The sequence below is a fragment of the Canis lupus genome, chromosome 4 (genome assembly GCF_011100685.1).
Source record: "Canis lupus familiaris isolate Mischka breed German Shepherd chromosome 4, alternate assembly UU_Cfam_GSD_1.0, whole genome shotgun sequence".
In the NCBI taxonomy this organism is placed as follows: domain Eukaryota; kingdom Metazoa; phylum Chordata; class Mammalia; order Carnivora; family Canidae; genus Canis; species Canis lupus.
Window position 1 is genome coordinate 44183015 of NC_049225.1, and position 20650 is coordinate 44203664.

Genomic DNA, 20650 nt, shown 5'->3' on the forward strand with positions numbered 1-20650 from the left:
AAATGGAAGGCTACATTGTTACCAGACAGCATGCTGACAGAGTTTTATGGGAAATGACAGGATAATATTAAGGGTATTGTACCACTGGCCTCTTCTTGCAGCCTTCAGAAAGATTTTACAAGAAAGAGATAACCTTGAGCTGAAGTGGGACGGTCAGAAAGCAAGAAAGGAAAAATGCAGATACCCCTACTTTTTTGAAAGTTCATGTTACATTAGTTTGCTTTGACAAAAGACCTATGTTAGTATCTGTTTTTGCTGGCTGAAAGAAATGTGAAGAGGATTTTCACTTTTATGAAAAACACAAAAGCTAAAACAACACGCGGTGTTCGCTTTGCAGTGAGCCCTTACGGAGGCAGCGGTGACGGGGCCCCACCAAGCTCCTTCCTCAGAACTATGCTGAGCATCTCAGCACCAAGCTCCCATAGTTTTGAATTGTGTCTATGAACATCTGTGCTTTATCCTGGTTTATGCTGCACATCTTTTAGTGAAATGTGTCCTAAGGCATCAGAAAACCATGAGAGGTTATGTTTTAGGTCTGGGAATGCTAAAAAATTTTCCATAAGGATGAATGGTAACTGCTTCTGCACTTTATGTCACTTTGGCTTTGTTATAAGAAAGGCCCTTTCTGCCTGTTGCATGTGATGGGGATTTCTTCCTTTGCAGCCTTGCGGGGTTGGAAACTGGTCCAGATAACAGAATATGGGAAGGGCCCCCTATAGTGCTAGGTGTGTTACAGACGCTTAATGAATAGGATCAGAGCTCCTGGTTATTCAAAGATGCCAATCCTGCGAAAGGGCCACTTAAAGTGAGTACACCTAAACAGCGGATCAGAATTTCATAGTAAGTAAAGGGGAAAAAACTTTGAGTCTTTAGTTGGGAAGGGGAAATGCTTTACCAAAGTTATATCTTTTGTCTTCCATTTGACAAAATTACAACTGCAGTCTAATTCTGATGAAAAAGAATGAATCAAACACTAATTTCTTTTTGTGTGATTTTTCTGACAAGTGATATTCTTTAGTTTGTGTTTGAATTCCACTGCACAGTCATAAAAATGGTAATTTTGCTCAGACCAGAGGGCTTCAACCATTAGCCTAAAGACTTTTCTAAATCCTTCAAATTATTCACATTTGCAACATGAGTTGGATTTTTCTCTTCTTCACCTGTGAGCTGGCTTAATTGCAGGATTCTTCACCTGTGATTCAGGAATTCCCTAACATCAAAATTACATTCGGTGACTTTAGGAAACTCTGTACTTTTCCCAAGATATGCAGCCAACATGCAAATGCTTACAAGCTCAAATGATTAGCTAGAGGCTTGACACAGAAGGGAAGGGTTTATGTTATTTCTGGGAGGGACCAGGGGAATGTTTTTGTGAGGGAATAATGGGTAAGTAGCTAGTAAATTAGTGACACTGCCATATCATGAAAAAATTAGCTTCTTTACTCAATCTTATAATCTTTGTCTTGGATACTGAATATCAGATATTGCAAATGGCCCTGAAAATCCCCTCTCCCTCCCAAATTATAATAGATGGCAGGTTGATGACATAGGCCGGGTTGCCTGGGCTTCTCCTTCTATGATGACTTCTTGGAATATTAGACAAGGAAGGTTCTGTCTATGCTTCTAGCTAACGTTTGCTGGTTCTCTATGGCAGAGGGTCAGGCAGGATGTTGACACATCACCTGAGCCCAGGACTCAGGTGAGGTGTGCATGTGTCATACCTGTGCCATGTCTGAGGAAGGTTGGGAACCCCTCAGATGTGGTTAAGTGCTCAGACCCGCCATTTATAGTAGAATGAAAGAAGGAGGCTGGCCTAGGAAGGGGTAGACTAATGAGATGGATACTCAGGGAACGGCATGAGGGAGCAAAAGCCTACCATAGGACTTCTAAACTCCAGGGCAGCCTATTAGAGAAGGCCAGCAACCAAAATAGCTCAAGAGGGCCAGGTGGCCAGGGTGAACTTGAAAGCCCCTTCTCGCCAATCATCTATGGGTGGCTGTTGCCATTGCTTAGCTCCAGATAATTGCTGCCATGAGAGAATGTGTAGCCCATGATGGCAGGCAGTTTCTCTTTTTCAAGAGAAACTAGAATTTTACATGAAATCTCTTCATTTTTATTTTATTTTTAATTGCCTTCCCTAGGTTTTCAATGTTACCAGCAGGTTCAATTAAAACCAACCAGCCAACCTGTGGCATAATAGTACAGGTATGTTGTATTTTTGCAACCTCAGGCTGTACGCCAGGATCACCCTGGAAGTGGGGAAGAAATGCCTGCTCAGGGACAGTGAGGGGTCCATCTGATCTCAGCCAAGTGGTTGTGTAGAAGGGAAGGGAAGAGTATGAATAAGAAGGAGAGGAGAGTTGGTTGGAATTAAAAAAAACAAAACAAAAACATTGGCCTGGTACTGGTTACCAAGCTTTCCTAATTTAATCCCTAAAACGATCCTTTGTGGTGTACTAACTCCACATGCAGTGACGCGTTAACTCATCTGAGGATAGCAGACAAAGTAAGAGTAATCAGAATTTGCACCCAGAACCCTGTGAGCCTGCAGGCTCTCACTACTACTCAGGAGGCAGGTGTTCTGGGAAGAGGGCAGTACCATGCATTTGCTTACCCGGCACACATACTGGCTTTGGGGTCCTGGGGAGAAAGTCTTAGAGCGGATGATGGTGCTCCCTCGAAGAAAGGGCCCTGGGGATGGTGTGCCTACCCGTCGGTCCTTGGGCCGCACCACTGTGGGAGATGGGGCCGGGGTCTCTGTGTTGGTCTCTTTGTCCACCTGAAGAAGAAGTCAGAGCTCTGAGGCCACCAAGACTCATGGGGCACAGTCTCCAGCTGCTCCCCACTCCCATCATCTGGCCTTTGACCCACAGATACAGCTGGGGGCTTCCTAGGCCCTGGCCCTGCCAGCCAGGACAGCGCCCAAGACCCCACATGCTGGCCCCTATTCTTCTGTGTGGGTTGGAGCATATTCAGTCCCCAAACAAGCTCACTGAACAGTATATGGATGGATGTCCTGGACTTCATACCCTTAAGACGTCTGTGCATTTTAACAAAGCCACACCCAAGGCCTCTAGCACTGCAGCTAAGAACTGCAGATGCCTTTCTGGAATTATGGAGGCAATCAGCAAATCTCAGCCCTTTTCAAGTTTTCATACTGTCTTTTTATAGTCATCGCCAGCAACAGACAAACAAACAAGAATGCCTAAATGCAGGCCCTGTTAGCCTACACAGTGCCTTTGTGTAATTTTGCAAAAGGTGCCCCTTTAGGCTGGAGAACCTGCAAAAAGACTTTCCTTTTGGTGTGGAGCAGTTGGAAGGTGGCCCTAGGTTCTTCTCTAGCCCCTCTTGGCCAGGTACCTTTGTGCAGTGCACAACCTGCAGCTCCACCCCTGGCTGCCCTGCTCGCATACGATGGGGTGCTCTATTTCCTGCCAGTGCAAAAAAGAGGGAATCTCTATGGAGAGTGAGTCTGGTTATAGTGTGTAACCCTAGTGCAGCAGGGAAGGAGGTGGTGAGGGGAACTTGACTGGACTCCTTTTTCCTATTGTACTTTGGGCAGATCCAAACAAAGAAATACATTCCTCTGAAACCTTAGAACCTGCCTACAAGGTTGGCATTATTGTATCCATTTTAGAGATGAGGAAATGAAGGCTGGAGAGGGATGAAGTCACTTGCCTAAGACTATACAGCGAGGGAGTGGCAGAGCCAGCATCTGAACCCAGACCCATCTGGCTACAAAGCTTGAGGTCTAGAGAAACAAGTGAGCTGCAGAGGGCAGGACAGAAGAGGGGAGAGCCAGCCTCTCCTTGTTTACTGTCACTAAGATGACCTGAACTACAGGCAGGGACACTTCTATAGAACCTTCTGCAGGTCACCCTATTCCAAGGACCTGTCCCCTGATGCTAGAGGAGCCTTTGTGGAATGCCTGGACTCAGGCACCGAGGGCTACTTCCTCAAGATGGCTCTTCCGGTCTCCCTGGAGGTGCCTACCTTTAACGCTGGGCACTCGTCCCTATCAGGTGAGGCTTTCTCAGCGAAGACATCCTCCTCTCCTTCCTCCTCCTCCTCCTCCTCCACTGCCACTTCATTCTCGCTGGTCTCCTCGTACCTCCTGTGATGACAAAGAGCTTTGGTTACCTGCCCAGAGACCACTCTGATCCACTCACTTGCTTTTAAATGTACCCAGGGCAGGGCTTCCAAGCCTCTTCACCACTGAGGACACATTTAAACAAACAAAAGTGAGGTATAACTGACATACAACACAATGCATTTTCATTGTATAGTTTCATGAGTTTCCACCAACGTATTCCCAACCAATATACTCCTCCGTGTAACTACTACACTTGAGGTACAGAACATTCCATTATCCCCGAAGGTTTCTTGTACCTTTGCCTATTTAACCTTTCCTTACCCTCAGCCTACCACTGATCAATCACTACAGATTGAATCTGAGTTTTCTAGCATTTCATATACATGGAATCAGACAGTATGTGCTCTTTTGTCTCTGGCTTCATTCTCTCTTGTCTAAAGTTTTTAAGATTCAACTATGTTGGTGCCTGTATCGACCCTTTTATTTTTTTATTTTTTTTTAAATTTTTATTTATTTATGATAGTCACACAGAGAGAGAGAGAGAGAGAGAGAGAGAGAGAGAGAGAGTCAGAGACACAGGCAGAGGGAGAAGCAGGCTCCATGCACTGGGAGCCTGACGTGGGATTCGATCCCGGGTCTCCAGGATCGCGCCCTGGGCCAAAGGCAGGCGCCAAATTGCTGCGCCACCCAGGGATCCCTGTATCGACCCTTTTAATTGCTGAGTGGCATTCCCAACGGATTGGGTATATCACAATTCATATAGTTATTCATCTATCTGGTGATGTACTTTTTTTTTTTTTTTTTTTTTTACAGATTTTATTTATTTGACAAAGACAATGAGAGAGCACAAGTAGGAGGAAAGGCAGAGGAGAGGGAGAATCAGACTCCACGCTGAGCAGGGAGCCTGATGCGGGGCTCAATCCCAGGACTCTGGGATCATGACCTGAGCTGAAGGCAGGCGCTTAACTGACTAAGCCACCCAGGCACCCCTGGTGATGAACATTTGAATGGCTTCCATTTCTTAGCACTTATGAATAAAGCTTCTTATAGCCATTCACCTATAAATCTATGTAGATACAGGTTTTCACTTCTCTTGGATATTGTGTTAGTCTGCTGGGGCTGCTGTAGCACACAATACCATGGACGGGGTGGCTTAACAGACAGAAATGTCCTTCTCATGGTTCTAGAGGTTAAACATCCAAGATCACGATGTGGGCAGATTTGGTTTCCTCTGAGGCCTTTCTGTGGCTTGCATGTGCCCACCTTTTTGCTGTGCCCTCAAAAGGTCTTCCCTCTGTGTGCACATCCTTCCTTTTACAGAGATACCAGTCATATCAGATTAGGATTCACCCAAATTTTTATGGCCTCATGTTAACTTACTCATCTCTTTAAAGGGCCTATCTCTACAGTCACATTCTGTTTATGAGGGTCACAGCTTCAGTATATAAATTTGGGTGAGTGGGGGAGTACAATTCAGACCATAACAGATATACACCTAGGAGCAAAGCAGGGTCCTATGGTAAGTATGGTTTCATCCTTTTAAGAAACTGACAAACTGGAGCACCTAGGGGGCTCAACTGGTTAAGCATCTGCTCTTCACTCAGTGGAGAACCTGCTAGGTTCTAGAGGAACCTCCCTCTTCCTGTGTCTCTCTTCCCTCTACTCCCTGGTTCATGTTCTCTCTCTTGCTTGCTTGCTCTCTCTCAAATAACTAAATAAAATCTTAAAAAAAAAAAAAGAAAAACAAACGTTTTTCAAGGTGGTTGTGCCATTTGACATTTCCACCAGTAATATTATGTGAATTCCAGTTCCTCATCTATACTTGGTACTATCAGACTTTCAAATTTGGTCATCCTGCTGGGGGCATATTTGCATCTCATTGTGGTTTTAATTTGCACTTTCCTGCATTTACTGACCATTGATATATTTTTTTTTGCAAAGTGTCTGTTAGACTATTTAGCCTGTTTAAAAACTGGGTTGTCATTTTATTATTGAGATGTCAGATTTCATGACATCTTCTGGATATGAATCCTTTGCACATATTTGCTCCAAGTCTGTGGCTTGTCTTTTCATTTTCTAAATAGTGTCTTCCAAAGAACAGAAGCTTTTGATTGTGATAAAGTCCAATCTATCATTTTTTTTCTTTTATGGTTTGTGCTGTTTTGTCTTATCTAAGAAATCTCTGCCTACCCCAAAGTTGCAAAGAATTTCTCCTATGTTTTCTTTTAGTAGGCTTATAGTTTTACCATTTATGTTTCACTGTATGATCCATTTAAGATTACTTTTTGTACATGGTGCTCAGAGATTATTTTTTCCTATATGGATATCCAATGGTTTTCCAGAACCGTTTGTTGAAGAGAGTTTATTTTTGGTGACACTTTTCATAATTATTATTTCCCTTCAGACTCCAGGGTTGGGAGGAGTTGTTGTGACAAATGGACTGCATTTGTTAATTACTAATTTATCTTTAGTCCCATCTTCTCAAAGACATACAGAGCTGCCAGGCATCTGATCAGCAGGAGACAGTGTTGCCATACTGAGCGGAAGGAATTCCAGCCAAAAGAATCTGACATCCCCTTAGGTGGCTCAGTGAGACTCTGGACAAACATAAAACCTCCCTTGGGCTTTTCCTGATGGGGAGGAAAGACTTTGGATCACCAGCTCCAGCCCCATGACTAAAACCTCCCCTGCTTTTAGATGGGGACTGGTGCTAATGGACCCTCCTTACTTTTCTCTTTTGCCCCCACAGCTTCTTGATCTACTCAGAAAAGGGTCACTCAACATGAGAACACACAATAAGCACCTCCCTGAGAATCTGACAGATGCCACATCAATCGGCATTTTTTGAAGGCTTAACAAGCACCACGTCCTATGCTAAGGCCTTACAACAACACTGAAGGCGATTATTGTTTCCATTGTATAGATTGGAAAGCTGAGGATCAGAAAGTTGATAGGCCTTGTCCAGCATCACAGACCACTAAGTGGTGCAGCCAGGTTACCAAACAAGGCTGTCCAACTCCACTCGGTGCTTAACCATGAGGGAAATCTTTTCTTTTTGACCATGTGTCTGATGTAAATATTTCCAGAAAGGAAAAAAAATCTCAATTGTCAGGAGGAAAATGATTATAGTAGACAACATCTTTTTACTCATTGGAGTGGCAAATAAGTGCTGGTGAAGGCATGGGAAATAGGCATTTCCCTGCAGGGAATTTACACTCTGAAATCAGTTTAGCAGTATCTGCTAAGATGAAACATGTATGTATTCTTGATTACATACTCTAGTTAGAGTATACTGAGCATCAGAGAGGGTGTAGGCTTAAGGGTACTCTTAATGACTGCTGGGGGGGTGCATTTACTAGTTCAATCTTATTTGAGAACTACTCTGCAATGCCTATTAAAATATAAAGCACAAATGCCCTGGGACTCAGCAATGCCATTTCTCAACCTCTGCCCTGGACAAACACACACAAGTTCCCAAGGAGGCAAACACAGGACTTTCACCCTAGCATTGTCTGGAATTATAGTCTATTTTCTAATACTCTTAGAATTTTGGTTTGCTTGTGGGTCTTAAAATAATCCAGGCTTGTGATTATATGCACTAAAGAAACCTAAGCAAATAAAAGGAGGGAGTGACTATGGCATGCTGGCCCTTGGGTGCTGAGAGAGACGGAGAGGAAATTAGAAGGGAGGGTCAGTCTTTGGCGGACCTCTGCACACGACTCCAGAGGGGAGCAGGCGCAGCAAAGCTAGTTAACATTCCAGCACCAAAAGAAGCCTCCAGTCTGGGGGTAGGGGGGCTGTGGATGGATTTACTCCAGTACAGCAGCTCTAGGATTCCCAGTCCTCTTTGTAAGTCAGTGTCTAGGGAAGTTTGAATGGCAGGGGTGGGGAGAGAGGGAGCCACAAAGGGAGAGAGAACAGAAGGCAGTTGCTAGGGGATGGCTTGAAAAGTCTCACCACAAGCTTGGAATTTGGCAGAAACCACTGATCTTGTGCCAGGGTTTTGGACGACAGGTCCTGGGCCTGTTTCCGGCATCAGACCTTTGCATAGCCCACCCTAGCCCAGCAGCAGTGTGCCACAGAGAGGAAGAGAGAGGGAGAGGCGAGAGAGGGAGGGAGAAAGGCGAAGTAGGAAGGGATGGAAAGGAAGAGGAGAGACAGGAAAGATAGGGACACAGGGAGGGAGAAAGAGGGAAAAGGAGAAAATGACACAATTGAGAGAGACCCCTAAAACAAACGAATTAACATACAAAAATTCAGGAACCTTGCCCTACACTTTAACACATGGAGAAATAAAATAGTAAAAAAGAAGAGTAAAAGAGGGGTGAGGTTGTGGGCAAATCTAGCCTGCTGCCTATTTTGGACAGCCGAAGCTATGAGTAGTTTTCCTTTTTTTCTTTCTTTCTTTTCTTTTCTTTTCTTTTCTTTTTTTTTTTTTGGTTTTTTATTTTTAAATGGCTGAAAAAAATATCAAAAAAAGAATGATATTTCATGACATGGGCAAATTAAATGAAATTCAAATTTCAGCATCCATTAGTGAAGTTTCAATGGCAGAGACATGATGATTAGTGCATATGTCATCGAGGGCTCCTTTCACACCACAACCGTAGAGATGAATAGATGCACAGAATCCACATGGCTCACAAAACAGACATTTATGAGCTATTTGGCCCTTTCCAGAAAACATTTGCTGACCCCTGGAATAAAAGATATTATGGAAAGGCCCTTTCTGGGACTAAATGTATAACTGGGGGCTGTAATAGAATAATATAGAAGAGTTACTAAGTGCTTCTTGTGGGACAAAGTCCATGCTAAGTGCTATCGTGCATAATTCTATTGAGTCTACAAAATACCCCAAGTGTTGTGGCCACTCATCAAATCTGTGTTTCATGGAGGCGGAAATGGAGGTTTAGAGACATGGTTTTCAGCCCTAGCTGTACATTAGGATCATCCAGGGAGCTTTTAAAACTCACTGATGCTCGGGCCTCACCCAGACCTAGGATCCCACAGGAAGCTGGCTGAGCAAGACTCCAAATCCCTAGCTGTCTGAATTCAGAGCATGTGCACTTAAGCCGGACCCTACTTCCTCCCAAATGGCAAATTCACAGGCTGTGGTCATTTCTAAGATGGGATTTGCCTTCTGCCTTCCTAGCTGGTAGTTGGCATGGTTCCTTCTCATTTTCCAAATGATAATTTCTACCGTCTACTGAGTGTCCACTATGAGCTTTCTGCTCAACCTTCATTACAGTGGCTTTCCCTTCAGCCCTCTGCAATGAGTCCATGAAGTCGGTGTGATATCCTGCTTTTCCAGATGAGGCTCAGATAAGGTTAGACAGGTTAGAATGATGTGCATGACAGCAGCTGCCCCTGGGGTGGAGGGCAGGGACCAGGAGGAAGCCCAGAGCCGACTCCTAGAGAGCTGCTTATGATTTGCTTCTTGATTTGGATGCTGGTTACATGGATACTTTGGCTTCTGAAAATTCACTGAGATGTGTGCTTAGGGCAAATTTTATTTAAGTGTGTCATACTGCAAGAAGAAGTTAAAAATGCTTTGCCAAAGGTGACACAAAAAATGATGAAGCTAAGGTGTGAACTCTGGTCTATACCACTGTTTCCTAAATGGGTGATGAGACCTCTTTTTTTGGGATAAAAGAGACTAAGAAGCATTGAAGCAAACAGAGAGAAAGCTGTCTCCAGTTCTTTGGACACAAGGAGAAGTCTCTCTGGCAGTGGCATGTCTTTAATATTGCTGAAATACTGACTAATCTTCCTGTTATAAAACGACAGAAGACATCAGGCCTAGAGCCTTAGCAAGCAATAGGTCTAGGTGGGTTTTAATATATTTGTTGTATTTTCATTAATTTTCCAGTTACCTTCTGAGGCAGACTTGCTCATGGCCCACCCAGTGTCCACCTCCACTCTCTTCCTTGGTAATAGAACCCTGATTTTTGTACCCAACTTAACAGATCTCATTTCCCAGCCTTCCTTGCAGTTAGATAGATCAAAGATCAAATGTCTAAGCCTGGCCAGGGAGAATCAAGCAGAAATTGCTGGGTGGGACTTTTGGTTAAAAGGCATACAGGCATATCTTTTGTCTTTCCTCTTTTCTGATGGCTGCCTGATGCCATCCTTTGGAGACAAAGGCCCAGGCCCAAAGGCTCATTCTGAGCTATAAAGCTGCCTCCGAGATGGCAGTCACCTAGTAAGCAGAGCAAAGAGGAAGGAGAGGAGGAGCCTGGGTTCCCAGCAACATTTGTTGCTAACAGATGAACCTGGGATTGCTTCTTCCCATTCTTCTTTTTAAGTAACAAAGAAATAAACTATCTTATTTGAGCTGATTATTTATCCTCTCTGTTACTAGTAGTCAAATGCAATTCCTTACTGAAACATCTTCAATTTATGGCAGATTATACTTACTTTCCACTTACAGTAATAGGAAACTTTTTTTTTAACCAAAGTAAACATCAGTGAGTCAATGCAGACACTAATATGTGAAATAGCACGAGTGATTTATAGATCACAAAATGACAAATTGGGAAGAAATTCTGGGAACCATCATACCAGGCTACGTACAGTTGATCTTGGAACCACACAGGTCCACTCATATGTGGATTTTTTTTTTTTTGATAAATATCCTACGGTGCTGTACATGTATTTTCTCAACTTTTTTTTCTAGCTTACTTTGTTGTAAGAATACAGTATATCAAACATATAATATAAAAAGTATGTATAAATAGATTTTATGTTATTGGTTAAGACTTCTGGTCAACAGTAGACTCTTAGTAGTTAAGTTTTGGGTAAGTCAAAAGTTATATGTGTGTTTTCTGTGTGGTGGCTTGGTGCCCCTAGCCCCTATATTGTTCAAGGGTCAATTGTACTGCCTTGTCACCTGTAGAGAACCCATGTGGAGAGAGGTTCTGTTTTCCCTGGGAAACACTTCTCTTGGTTGCCCTGGAGTTTGGGCACCTCATTCCTGTGTCCAGGTCCAAGCCAGATCAGTTCTTGAGGACCCAAGGGAGCCCTTGCTTACCAGCTGTCCTCCAGAGTCTGTGAGTTGCTTCTTTCCTCCTGCCTCTTCTCCAGCTCCACTGCTGTCTGTTCCAACAGAGCAGATACAGCATCCTGTGGAGACAAAGGCCCAGGGGTTCATCTGCATACCACCAGGACCACCTTACCTGGCAAGAATCAGAGCTTAGAGTGTGATCCTCCCCATGAACTGAGAGTAAAACTGAAGACCAGAGTGAGTAAGCCTCTTGCCCCCAGGTCACTTATAAACTGGAAATACAGCACTTAGTTCATCTAACTGGCAGTTCTGAGAATAACCCCTATATGCATGGACAGACTTTTGGAAGACAGTCAAGTTTAGTAGTTGAGTGAGGCAGAATTAAGATCTCTGGCTGTAAAGAGATTATGGTGTAGTTGGGGAGACCATCACATGAACTGTCAATAACAAAACAATGTGATGTTTAGGAATAAAGGAACAATGGCAAAGTCAGCTTGGAGGTTGCATTCAGGGAAGACTTTCTGGAGGAAGAACATCTATACCGAATGGTGTCTACAGTGAGGAAGCCTGTGTGACTTGAAGAAATTAACCTCTCCGAGACTCAGTTTCCTCTACAGTAGTTTCTAATAACTACTACAAAGGGTTGTTATGAAAATTAAATAAGAATATATATATATATAAGGTATAAAGAAGAACACTGAGCACATAATTAGCACTCAGTAAATGGCAGATAATAGTAAAGCAAAAACTGATCTTGTAGTTTTCTGAGCACATGGTTAATTTGCAAATACCCTGGTACTGTGGGCCCAAGCCTGGAAAATCCTTGAAATCTTTTGGTGAAGAGGGAACAAAACCAATCAAAGGCCTGGTATACATCAGGCCTTGATAGATAGCTTATGTGTAGCATCTTATTTTATCTTAACAACTATTCTGATAGGTAGTCCTTATGATTTATTCCCTTGAGAAATGGGAACAAAGAAACTAATGTGCCTAGGGTTCACATCACTTACCCAAGGACAAGCTCTAGAAACCAGAGGATGTTTTCAAGACCTTTGCCAGCTCACTGACTCCTTTTTGGAGTGACGGAGACCTAGCTTTGTGTGTTGCTAATTGGATGTCCTTAGGTAACCTTTTTGAGTCTTGGTAAATGGCATATGATAAGCAGGACAGTGCCTGACACAAAAGGAAGTGCAGAAAATGATGAGGATGATGAAAAAGTAGGTGGGAGTAGGGAGGAGGAAACAGATTTAATCCTTACCCTTATCCTCACCTGTACCACCTAGCCTCTCCCCTCTATTGAAATTCTGGGCAATGACTATACAAAGTAACCACGTACTGACTCTTCTTTACATGTTCTTCTTCAAATCTTCCTAATGACCCCCCAAGACTCAGATTAGACATGAAAAAAATAGAGGCTCACAGAAGTGAAATGACTGACCCGTCACCCAACAAATACCCAGTCTTCTGACTGTCCTTCCTGTGACTTTCTGCTGCCTTTTAGAGCAAGTCTTTACTACTGACCACTATGCAAATAGCAGCATCTCAATAAAAGTTAAGTTTCTTTCTTCCATAGGTTCCTCCTTTCTTCTCCACTTCATTAAAAAAAACAACAACAACACATAAATTAAGGTTTCTGTCAGGTGAGTTATATTATGTCAAGCAAAGTGCAGAAGGGGAGAGAGCACAGATGTGGAAGGGGCAAAGTTGCAGATGGGGGGGCAGCCTGCCCCTTAGCAGAGGCCTCTCCTATCCTGCCCTCCTCTCTCTCTGTTCCAATACCCTTTGCTGCTCCCCCCACCTCTGATGCCCAGCCCTCTCCAATTCTGGGAGAGGCTTTTCCTTCCATCCATCCAGCTGCTGCAGACATAGAAGGGTGGAGCCAACCCAAGACCCTGCTCACCGTGCTTTCAGGCCCTGGGGTGGGGACCTTGGCTCCCATTGGTTTGGTCTCCCTGCTCTGTTTCTTCAAGTATTTGTAGCTTAGGAGGTTGTACCAGCGAGTCGACCTCTCCCCAGACCGACAGACCTCAGCCAGGCTTATCTGGGCACCTCCCTGTTGAGGATGGGAAAAGGCAAGAGTATAAGACAGACTGACAAGGTGTTCTGGGGAATTTGGCTCCTGGGAAAAGTAGGAAAACTATCCCCAGAGGGTATAGGAGCTTCCACGAAGAGGAAAGGATTAGTTGTTAATCATTTCCAATAACTTACTCATTCACTAACTTATTCATTGGTTTACTCATACACCAAATCTTTATTGAACACTTATTGCATGTATTTTTTTATTATGATAAAAAACAAAATTTACCATCTTGTCCCCAAGTTTTACTGAAATATAACTGACATGTAACGTTGTACTAGTTTAAGATGTATGATATAAGGATTTTGCGGGGTGCCAGGCTGGCTCAGTTAGTAGAGCATGCAACTCTTGATCTGAGAGTCCTGAGTTCAAGCCTCAGGTTGGGTGTAGAGCTTACTTAAAAAATAAATAAAGAGGGATCCCTGGGTGGCGCAGCGGTTTGGCACCTGCCTTTGGCCCAGGGCGCGATCCTGGAGACCCGGGATCGAATCCCACATCGGGCTCCCGGTGCATGGAGCCTGCTTCTCCCTCTGCCTGTGTCTCTGCCTCTCTCTCTCTGTGTGACTATCATAAATTTAAAAAAAAAAAAAAAATTAAAAAAAAAATAAATAAAGAGTTGGTATAGTATTTATTGTTAAATGATCACCACGGCAAGTTTAGTTAACATTCGTTATCTTATGGTTACAATTTTTTAAAAAAGTTTTTATGTATTTATTCATGAGAGACACAGAGAGAGAGAGACAGAGACACAGGCAGAGGGAGAAGCAGGCTCCATGCAGGGAGCCTGATGTGGGACTCAATCCTGGGACTCCAGGATCATGCCCCGGGCTGAAGGCAGGCTCTAAACTGCTGAGCCACCTGTGCTGCCCTACAATTTTTTTCTTACCACGAGAGCTTTAAGATCTACTCTCCTAGCAACTTTTAAATATGCAATACAGTGTTGTTAACTATGGTCCCCATATTATGTTACATGGCTAGAACTTATTTCCCTTATAACTGGAAATTGTACCTTGTGACTCCCTTCACCCATTTCTCCTACCTCTCTCCACCCCAGGTAATGACAAATCTGTTTTTTGTTTCTATGAATTTGTTTTTTTAGATTTCATGTGGAAATGAGATCATACAGTATTTGTTTTTCTCTCTCTGGCTTATTTCACTTAATATAATGTTTTCAAGGTTCATCCATGTTGTCACATGAACTTTGCCATCTTACTTTTAAGTATCTAGTTCAATAGAGTTATCATTTACATTGTTATGAAACAGACCTCCAGCACTTTTTCATCTTGCAAATCTGAAACTCTATACCCATTGAGCAACTTCCCTTTTCTTTTTCCCTGGTCCTTAGTTACCACTTTACTTTCTGTTTCTATGAATTTGACTACTTCTGAAAACTTACATAAGTGGAATCACCCAGTATTTGTCTTTTTGTGACTGGCTTATTTCACTTAACATAATATTCTTAAGGTTCATTTGTGTTACAACATGTGAGAGGACTGCTTTCCTTTTTAAGGCTGAATAATATTCCATCATACACAGAGATCATTTTTTTTTTTTTTAGAGAGAGAGCATGCACAAGTGAGTCGGAGGGCAGAGGGAGAGAATCTTTTTTTTTTTTTTTTAAGATTTTATTTATTTATTCATGAGAGACAGAGAGAGAGAGAGAGAGAGGCAGAGACACAGGCAGAGGGAGAAGCAGGCTCCATGCAGGAAGCCCAATGTGAGACTCAATCCCGGGACTCCAGGATCATGCCCTGGGCCGAAGGGAGGTACCCAACTGCTGAGCCACCCAGGCATCCCAGAAGGAGAGAATCTTAACCAGGCTCCACACGTAGGGCTCGATCTCATAACTCTGAGATCATGACCTGAGCCAAAACCAAGAGATGGGACACTTACCTGAGTGACCCAGGTGCATCAGAGACCGCATTTTTAAATCCATTTATCTACCGGCACACATTTGGGTTGCCTTTGTCTCTTGACTATTATGAAAAAAGGCTGTTATGAACATGGTGGACAAGTATCTCTTCAAGATCTTGGATATTGATCTTGATATTGATCAGTTGCGAGACTGGTAGCTCATATCGTAATTCCATTTTTAATTTTTTGAGGAATCTGCATACTGTTTTCCATAGCAGCCCATCAACAGTGCACAAGGATTTTCTTTTTTCCATATCCTTGCAAACATCTATTTCTTATCTCTTTGATAATAGCCATTCTAAGAAGTATGAGGTAGATTTGATTTGCATTTCTCTGATTAGTGATGTTGAGCATCATTTTATTGTACCAGTTGGCCTTCTGTATGTCTTCTTAGGAAAAATGACTATTTAGATCCTCTGCACATTTTTAAGCTGGATTGTTTGCTTTTTTACTATGGAGTTATAGGAGTTCTTTCTACATTTTGGATATTAACCCTTTATCAGATATATGACTTGCAAATATTTTCTCTTATTTGGTAGGATGCCTTTTCATTTGTTGATTTGCTCTGCTGTGCAGAAGCTTTTTAGTTTGATGTAATCTTACTTATTTTTGCTCTTGTTGCCTGTGCTTTTGGAGTCAGATCCAAAAAATCATCACTAAGACCAGTGTCAAGGAAGAAGATTGTGAACAGGTCAAAGCTCTGGCAACAGGGGGTTGGAGGAATAAACTATAATATCTTTACACAATGGGATATTATATAGCTATGTACAAAAAATGAGGAAGATCTCTAGATGCTGATGTGGAGATATTTTCAGGCTGTTTTGTTAAGGGAAAAAAAACACAACAGTGCAGAATGGAATATGCAGTATGCTACATTTTGTATAAGAAATGGAAAAGGCACCTGGGTGGCTCAGTCAGTTAAGTGTCTGCCTTTGGCTTCGGTGGTGGTCCCAGGGTCCTGGGATGGAGCCTCATGTCAGGTTCCCTGGTCAGTGGAGAGCCTGCTTCTCCTTCTCCCTCTGACCCTCCCCCCCTGCTCTGCTCTCTTTCTCAAATGAATAAATAAAAAATCTTAAAAAAAAAAAAAAGAAATGGAAAGAGGGATAAGAATATATATATTCTCTCTAGATACATACATATATTTTGCAACATATTTGAGGTGCAAGGGAGAGTGAACATTATCGCATGAACATATGTGCAATGAGAAATAATGGAAAGATAAAGATAACACTAATCAAAGTGGTTAGCTATATAGGGTAGGTGGTAGTATTGGGTGCAAGGGCAGGGACAGCACGATCTCTCTTCAGTTAATCTTTATATACAGTTTTTCTCTGAATTGTGTAAATGGGTGCCTTAAGATGAAAATAAACTACTACATCAAATTAGCCAATCTGAATATAACCTTCTAGAGAGAGGATTTATTTCCAGTGACATACATCCTTAGTGGTAAGGATGATAAAATAATTCTAATCATTCCTCAGAGGGTTTTTTTGTTTCAACATGTTCTCTTTTTTTTTTTTTTTTTTTTTTTTTTTTTTTTTTTTTTTTAACATGTTCTCTTTTGAAGAGCCCTGATCAAGTCTGGGGTTTAGTTGATTCACCATCCCCAAACACAGCAGTTGCTGTGCCAATGGGTAGCAGAAATGCCACAGGCCCATTTGTGAAGTGGGCCAGTAGTCAAGTGGTGGCTTGAGTGGCACTGGGGATGAGGAGAGGGCTCTCCAATCCACCTGGGATCCTTTTCCCCAGTTTTTCCTTCTATCAGGATGGACCAGGGTGTGCTACAGACTGTGTAAACCCATTGTGTGGCTAAAGGTTAATTTCTACAACAGTGGTGAGTAAGTGGAGAACACAAATTCCTACCTGTAGGACTACAGTCAATTCAGGTATTGAATGCCTGGTGCATTTTAGGCACTTGTAATAAATTTAAATATATACAAATATGTATATATTACTCATTTATTCATTTAATAAATATCCCCTGAGCACTTTGTAGACTCTGGGGCCACAGAAACATGTAAGACAGGCTTCTGCCCTCAAGGGACTCAGAGTTTCTCAGGAAGACAGACAAATGCATCAGATATTACAGTTCAGAACATGCCAGGCCATGTGTGAGGGGCAAGGGGGAACGAATATAATGACCACTTTGAGGTATAACACTGCCACCAGATTATTATTAATTTCAGCAAGATACACGGTCTACTTTAGGCTGGCTCATAGGTGAGAATATGGTCCACTTTGGTAAATGATGCACTTTGAGGGCATGCATTTACCTATTTGATACATACATACGTGCTATGTAGCCTCTATGAACCAGGCACTGTTTTGGGTGCTGGGGATACAGCAGAATAAAAATGTCTGCCCTTGTGAGCTTACGTTCCAGTCTCAGGGAGTCAGATAAACAAATCACTAAGTAAATGCTATATTGTGTTTCACAGAATCGAAGATGTCATCAATTATACAATTCACTATTTTATGCACCCTAAGAAAGAAAAACAGTTACCAGTTATAGTACGTGACTTGTCACCTACTATAAATTGCATCTTGATTTTAGTTATTTGATAAAATATGAAAATCATGTATCCCCTAAAATCTGTGATATAGAAAAATGCTAGGTGGGGGAACGTGCTGCAGGAGATAAACAATGCAGGGAGAGGAGATGATGGGTTCTGAGAGAGGGGAGGGGCGGGATGTGATTTGAAATAGGGTAGAAGGAAGACTGCACGGAGAAGGTGACATTTGGGCAAGCCCAGGATGAAGCGGGGGAGTGAGCCTTGCCCATCAGTATATGGGAGGAACAGAATCCGGTCAGAGGGCACAGCTGGAAGTATGGTAGTATGCTGATGTATCCAAGGGGCACGAGGAGGCCCAAGATTTCATTTTGGGACGACAAGGGGCAAATCCCCAAGGGCCTTGGGTGGCAGGCGAGGGGCCCAGGAATTAACTTTAGGTGGAGACAGAAGCTACTCTAAGGTTTTAGGTAGAGGGGTGACACGCACAGATTTGCAATTTAATAGCATCACTCTGGCTACTGTGTTGAGAAGAGATGAATGGAGGCAAGGACAGGTGCAGGGAGACCCAGTAGAGACTGCTGCACAATCCAGGTGACAAATGTCAGTGGGGCCAGTGCTGTGGTAACCAGCTGGGGTGCGGGCCTCTTCTGAAGATGGAGCTGCCAGGAGTTCCTTTCTTTTTTAAAATATTTTATTTATTTACTCATAAGAGACACAGAAAGGCAGAGACACAGGCAGAGGGAGAAGCATGCTCCCTGTGGGGAGCTGGATGCAGTACTCGATCCCAGGACCCCAGGATCATGACCTGAGTGGAAGGCAGACGTTCAACCACTGAGCTACCCATGCATCCCTGCCAGAAGTTCCTAAAGGACTGGCTGTTGGGTGGAGAGACAGAGAGAGGTCAAAGATGGCCCTGGGATCTTTGGCCTGGTGCAGTGAAAGGATGGAGCTGCCGTCAACTGAGACACTGGAGGAAAGATCAGGAGTGTGCTTGTGAACAAGTTCATCTGAGAGGCTTCTTGGACAGGCAAGAGAAGATGTGGAACAGATAGCAGAGGTGTAAGGCAGCTGTGAGTGGAGAGGCTCAGGCTGGAGCCATACATCTGGCCTGGTGTTTGAAGCCAGAGGACCAAGGTCTCAATCACCAGGGCAGTGGATGCAAATGCAAAAGGGAGAGGCGCTGGGGCCTTCTGACATATAGCAATCAACAGAACTGAGAAGAATCAGTGAAGGAGACAGAAGAGTGAGTGACAAGCGAAGGACAAGGAGAGCAAGGTGACCAGGAAGCCAAGTCAGGGCAGAGGATGCCGAGGAAGACTCGCTGAGGAACTGAACCAAACACTGTTAACCCAGTCAAGGGAGATGATGAAGGAGAAGTGGCACTGACGACCTCGCTGAGCACATTTCTAGTGGAATGGTGAGGACAAAATCCCATGTGAATTGGTTTACAGAAAGAACATGAACACCCTTTTCACATTTTGCTATAAAGGAAAGAAACAAGGTAGTAGCTGGAGGGAGACATGGGTGAAACACTTCTTTATTTTTTTGCTTTTTGGGTTTCTAAGCATTGGGGGATTCACAGCATGTTGGTATACTGACAGGCCAGATCCAGGGGAGGGGAGAAGACTAAAGAGAGGATGGAGCTCCAACAATTGGTGGTATAATGTCCCTGAGAGTGGGAGCGGGGAGGGGCCAACAGGAGAGCCAGGAGAAATGGCAGGAACCGCCTGAAGCAAGGGCCTCAGCAGGGGGAGCTTGGGAGTAGGGCAGGAGCTGCGGGAAGTCTGAGGACAGAGGAGAGAGTAAGAATTTGCCCCTGGGGGGCACCTAGGGGGTTTAGTCTGTTAAGCATCAGATGTCTGTTCTGGTCAAGATCCCGGGTCCTGGGATGTAACCATACATCAGACTCCCTGCTCAGGGAGGAGCCTGCTTCTCCCTCTCCCTCTCCCTACCACTCCCCCTGCTTGTGCATGCTCTTTTGTCAAATAAATAAGCAAAATCTTAAAAAAAAAAAATTCAAGAATTCGCCCCTGGGACAAGGGGAAGGCACATGGGTCTAGGGAGATGCAGTAGCAGGGCTGAGTAGCATTAAGGCTCATGTGAGGTTTATGACCACAGTTTTATTTTTTAAAAGATTTATTTATTTGTGAGAGAGAACAGATGCATGCTTGCGTGTAGAGGGAGGAGCAGAGGGAGAGAATCTCCAGCAGACTCCATGCTGAGTGCGGAGCCTGACACTGGGCTTCTGGGGCTTTCAATCTCATGACCCATGAGACCATGACCTGAACCAAAATCAAGAGGATGTTTCACCAACTGAGCCACCCAGGCACCCCTATGGCCACAATTTTAAAATGAAACCATATAGCATGGCTGTGTTTTCCTCCAAGTGCATGGACGGAGAGTTCACTTTGACAGGGCTGGGGTTTTCCCAAGTGGGGGTGGCAAGGTGAAAAGGGGCAGGGGAGCCTCTTTGTTGTAATGGTTACCTATGAGATAGCATTGGGGCCCAGGAAGTGGGCTTTCTCTACAGAACCTGCACTGAGTGGCCCTGAGTCTAACAGCTGGGGAGTGGACAACCAGGGCCCAGCTGGAAAGCTTGTGACCCATTATGCCATGCTAAAGCATTTGGTAGAACTGTTGCCCGAGATATTGGAGAAAGCAGGCCACATATACATACAAGCCCACAATCCAGGTCTGGGGCCAGGGGGACATAGTAACCCCCTGAGAGGTAGGATAGTACGATGGCTGCGTGGAAGGAAGCTGGGATCAGGAAGCAGGCTTCTCCATGTGATGCATGGCCTGGGCAGGTTACTTAGGCTTCTGGAGTCTTGATCCTTTATCTGCAGATGGAGGCAATCCTAAGGCTTCTTCCTCAGGCTACTAGGGAGGCTTAAGTGAGATACTGTATGCAGAGTTCCTAGCGTGGTACTAGACCCAGATGCTGGTCAGGATGGGGACCATCCTGGGTGATTAAGCAGTGCAAAACAGACCAGGGATTTCCCCAAACCCAGCAGTGTAGGGAGACCACATGGGAGCACACAGCCTTTCTC

General features: G+C 43.8%; 1 protein-coding gene and 1 long non-coding RNA gene across 7 annotated transcripts in view; one reads left to right on the plus strand and one right to left on the minus strand.

Annotated features, from left to right (window-relative positions):
* Positions 1-20650, minus strand: part of WWC1 (WW and C2 domain containing 1) — a 155521-nt gene that overhangs the window by 14903 nt on the left and 119968 nt on the right. For all 6 annotated transcript variants that reach the window (XM_038534805.1, XM_038534803.1, XM_038534802.1 and 3 more), the window contains exons 16-19: positions 12997-13149; positions 11124-11215; positions 3994-4114; positions 2615-2779 (exon numbers count right to left, since the gene is read on the minus strand). In XM_038534805.1, the coding sequence (XP_038390733.1) occupies positions 2615-2779; positions 3994-4114; positions 11124-11215; positions 12997-13149 (531 nt within the window). The remainder of the gene's footprint in view (positions 1-2614; positions 2780-3993; positions 4115-11123; positions 11216-12996; positions 13150-20650) is intronic.
* On the plus strand, positions 1615-4023 carry LOC111095555. Its single transcript, XR_005358236.1, has 2 exons — positions 1615-2205; positions 3844-4023. It is a non-coding gene; the product is annotated as an uncharacterized LOC111095555 (long non-coding RNA).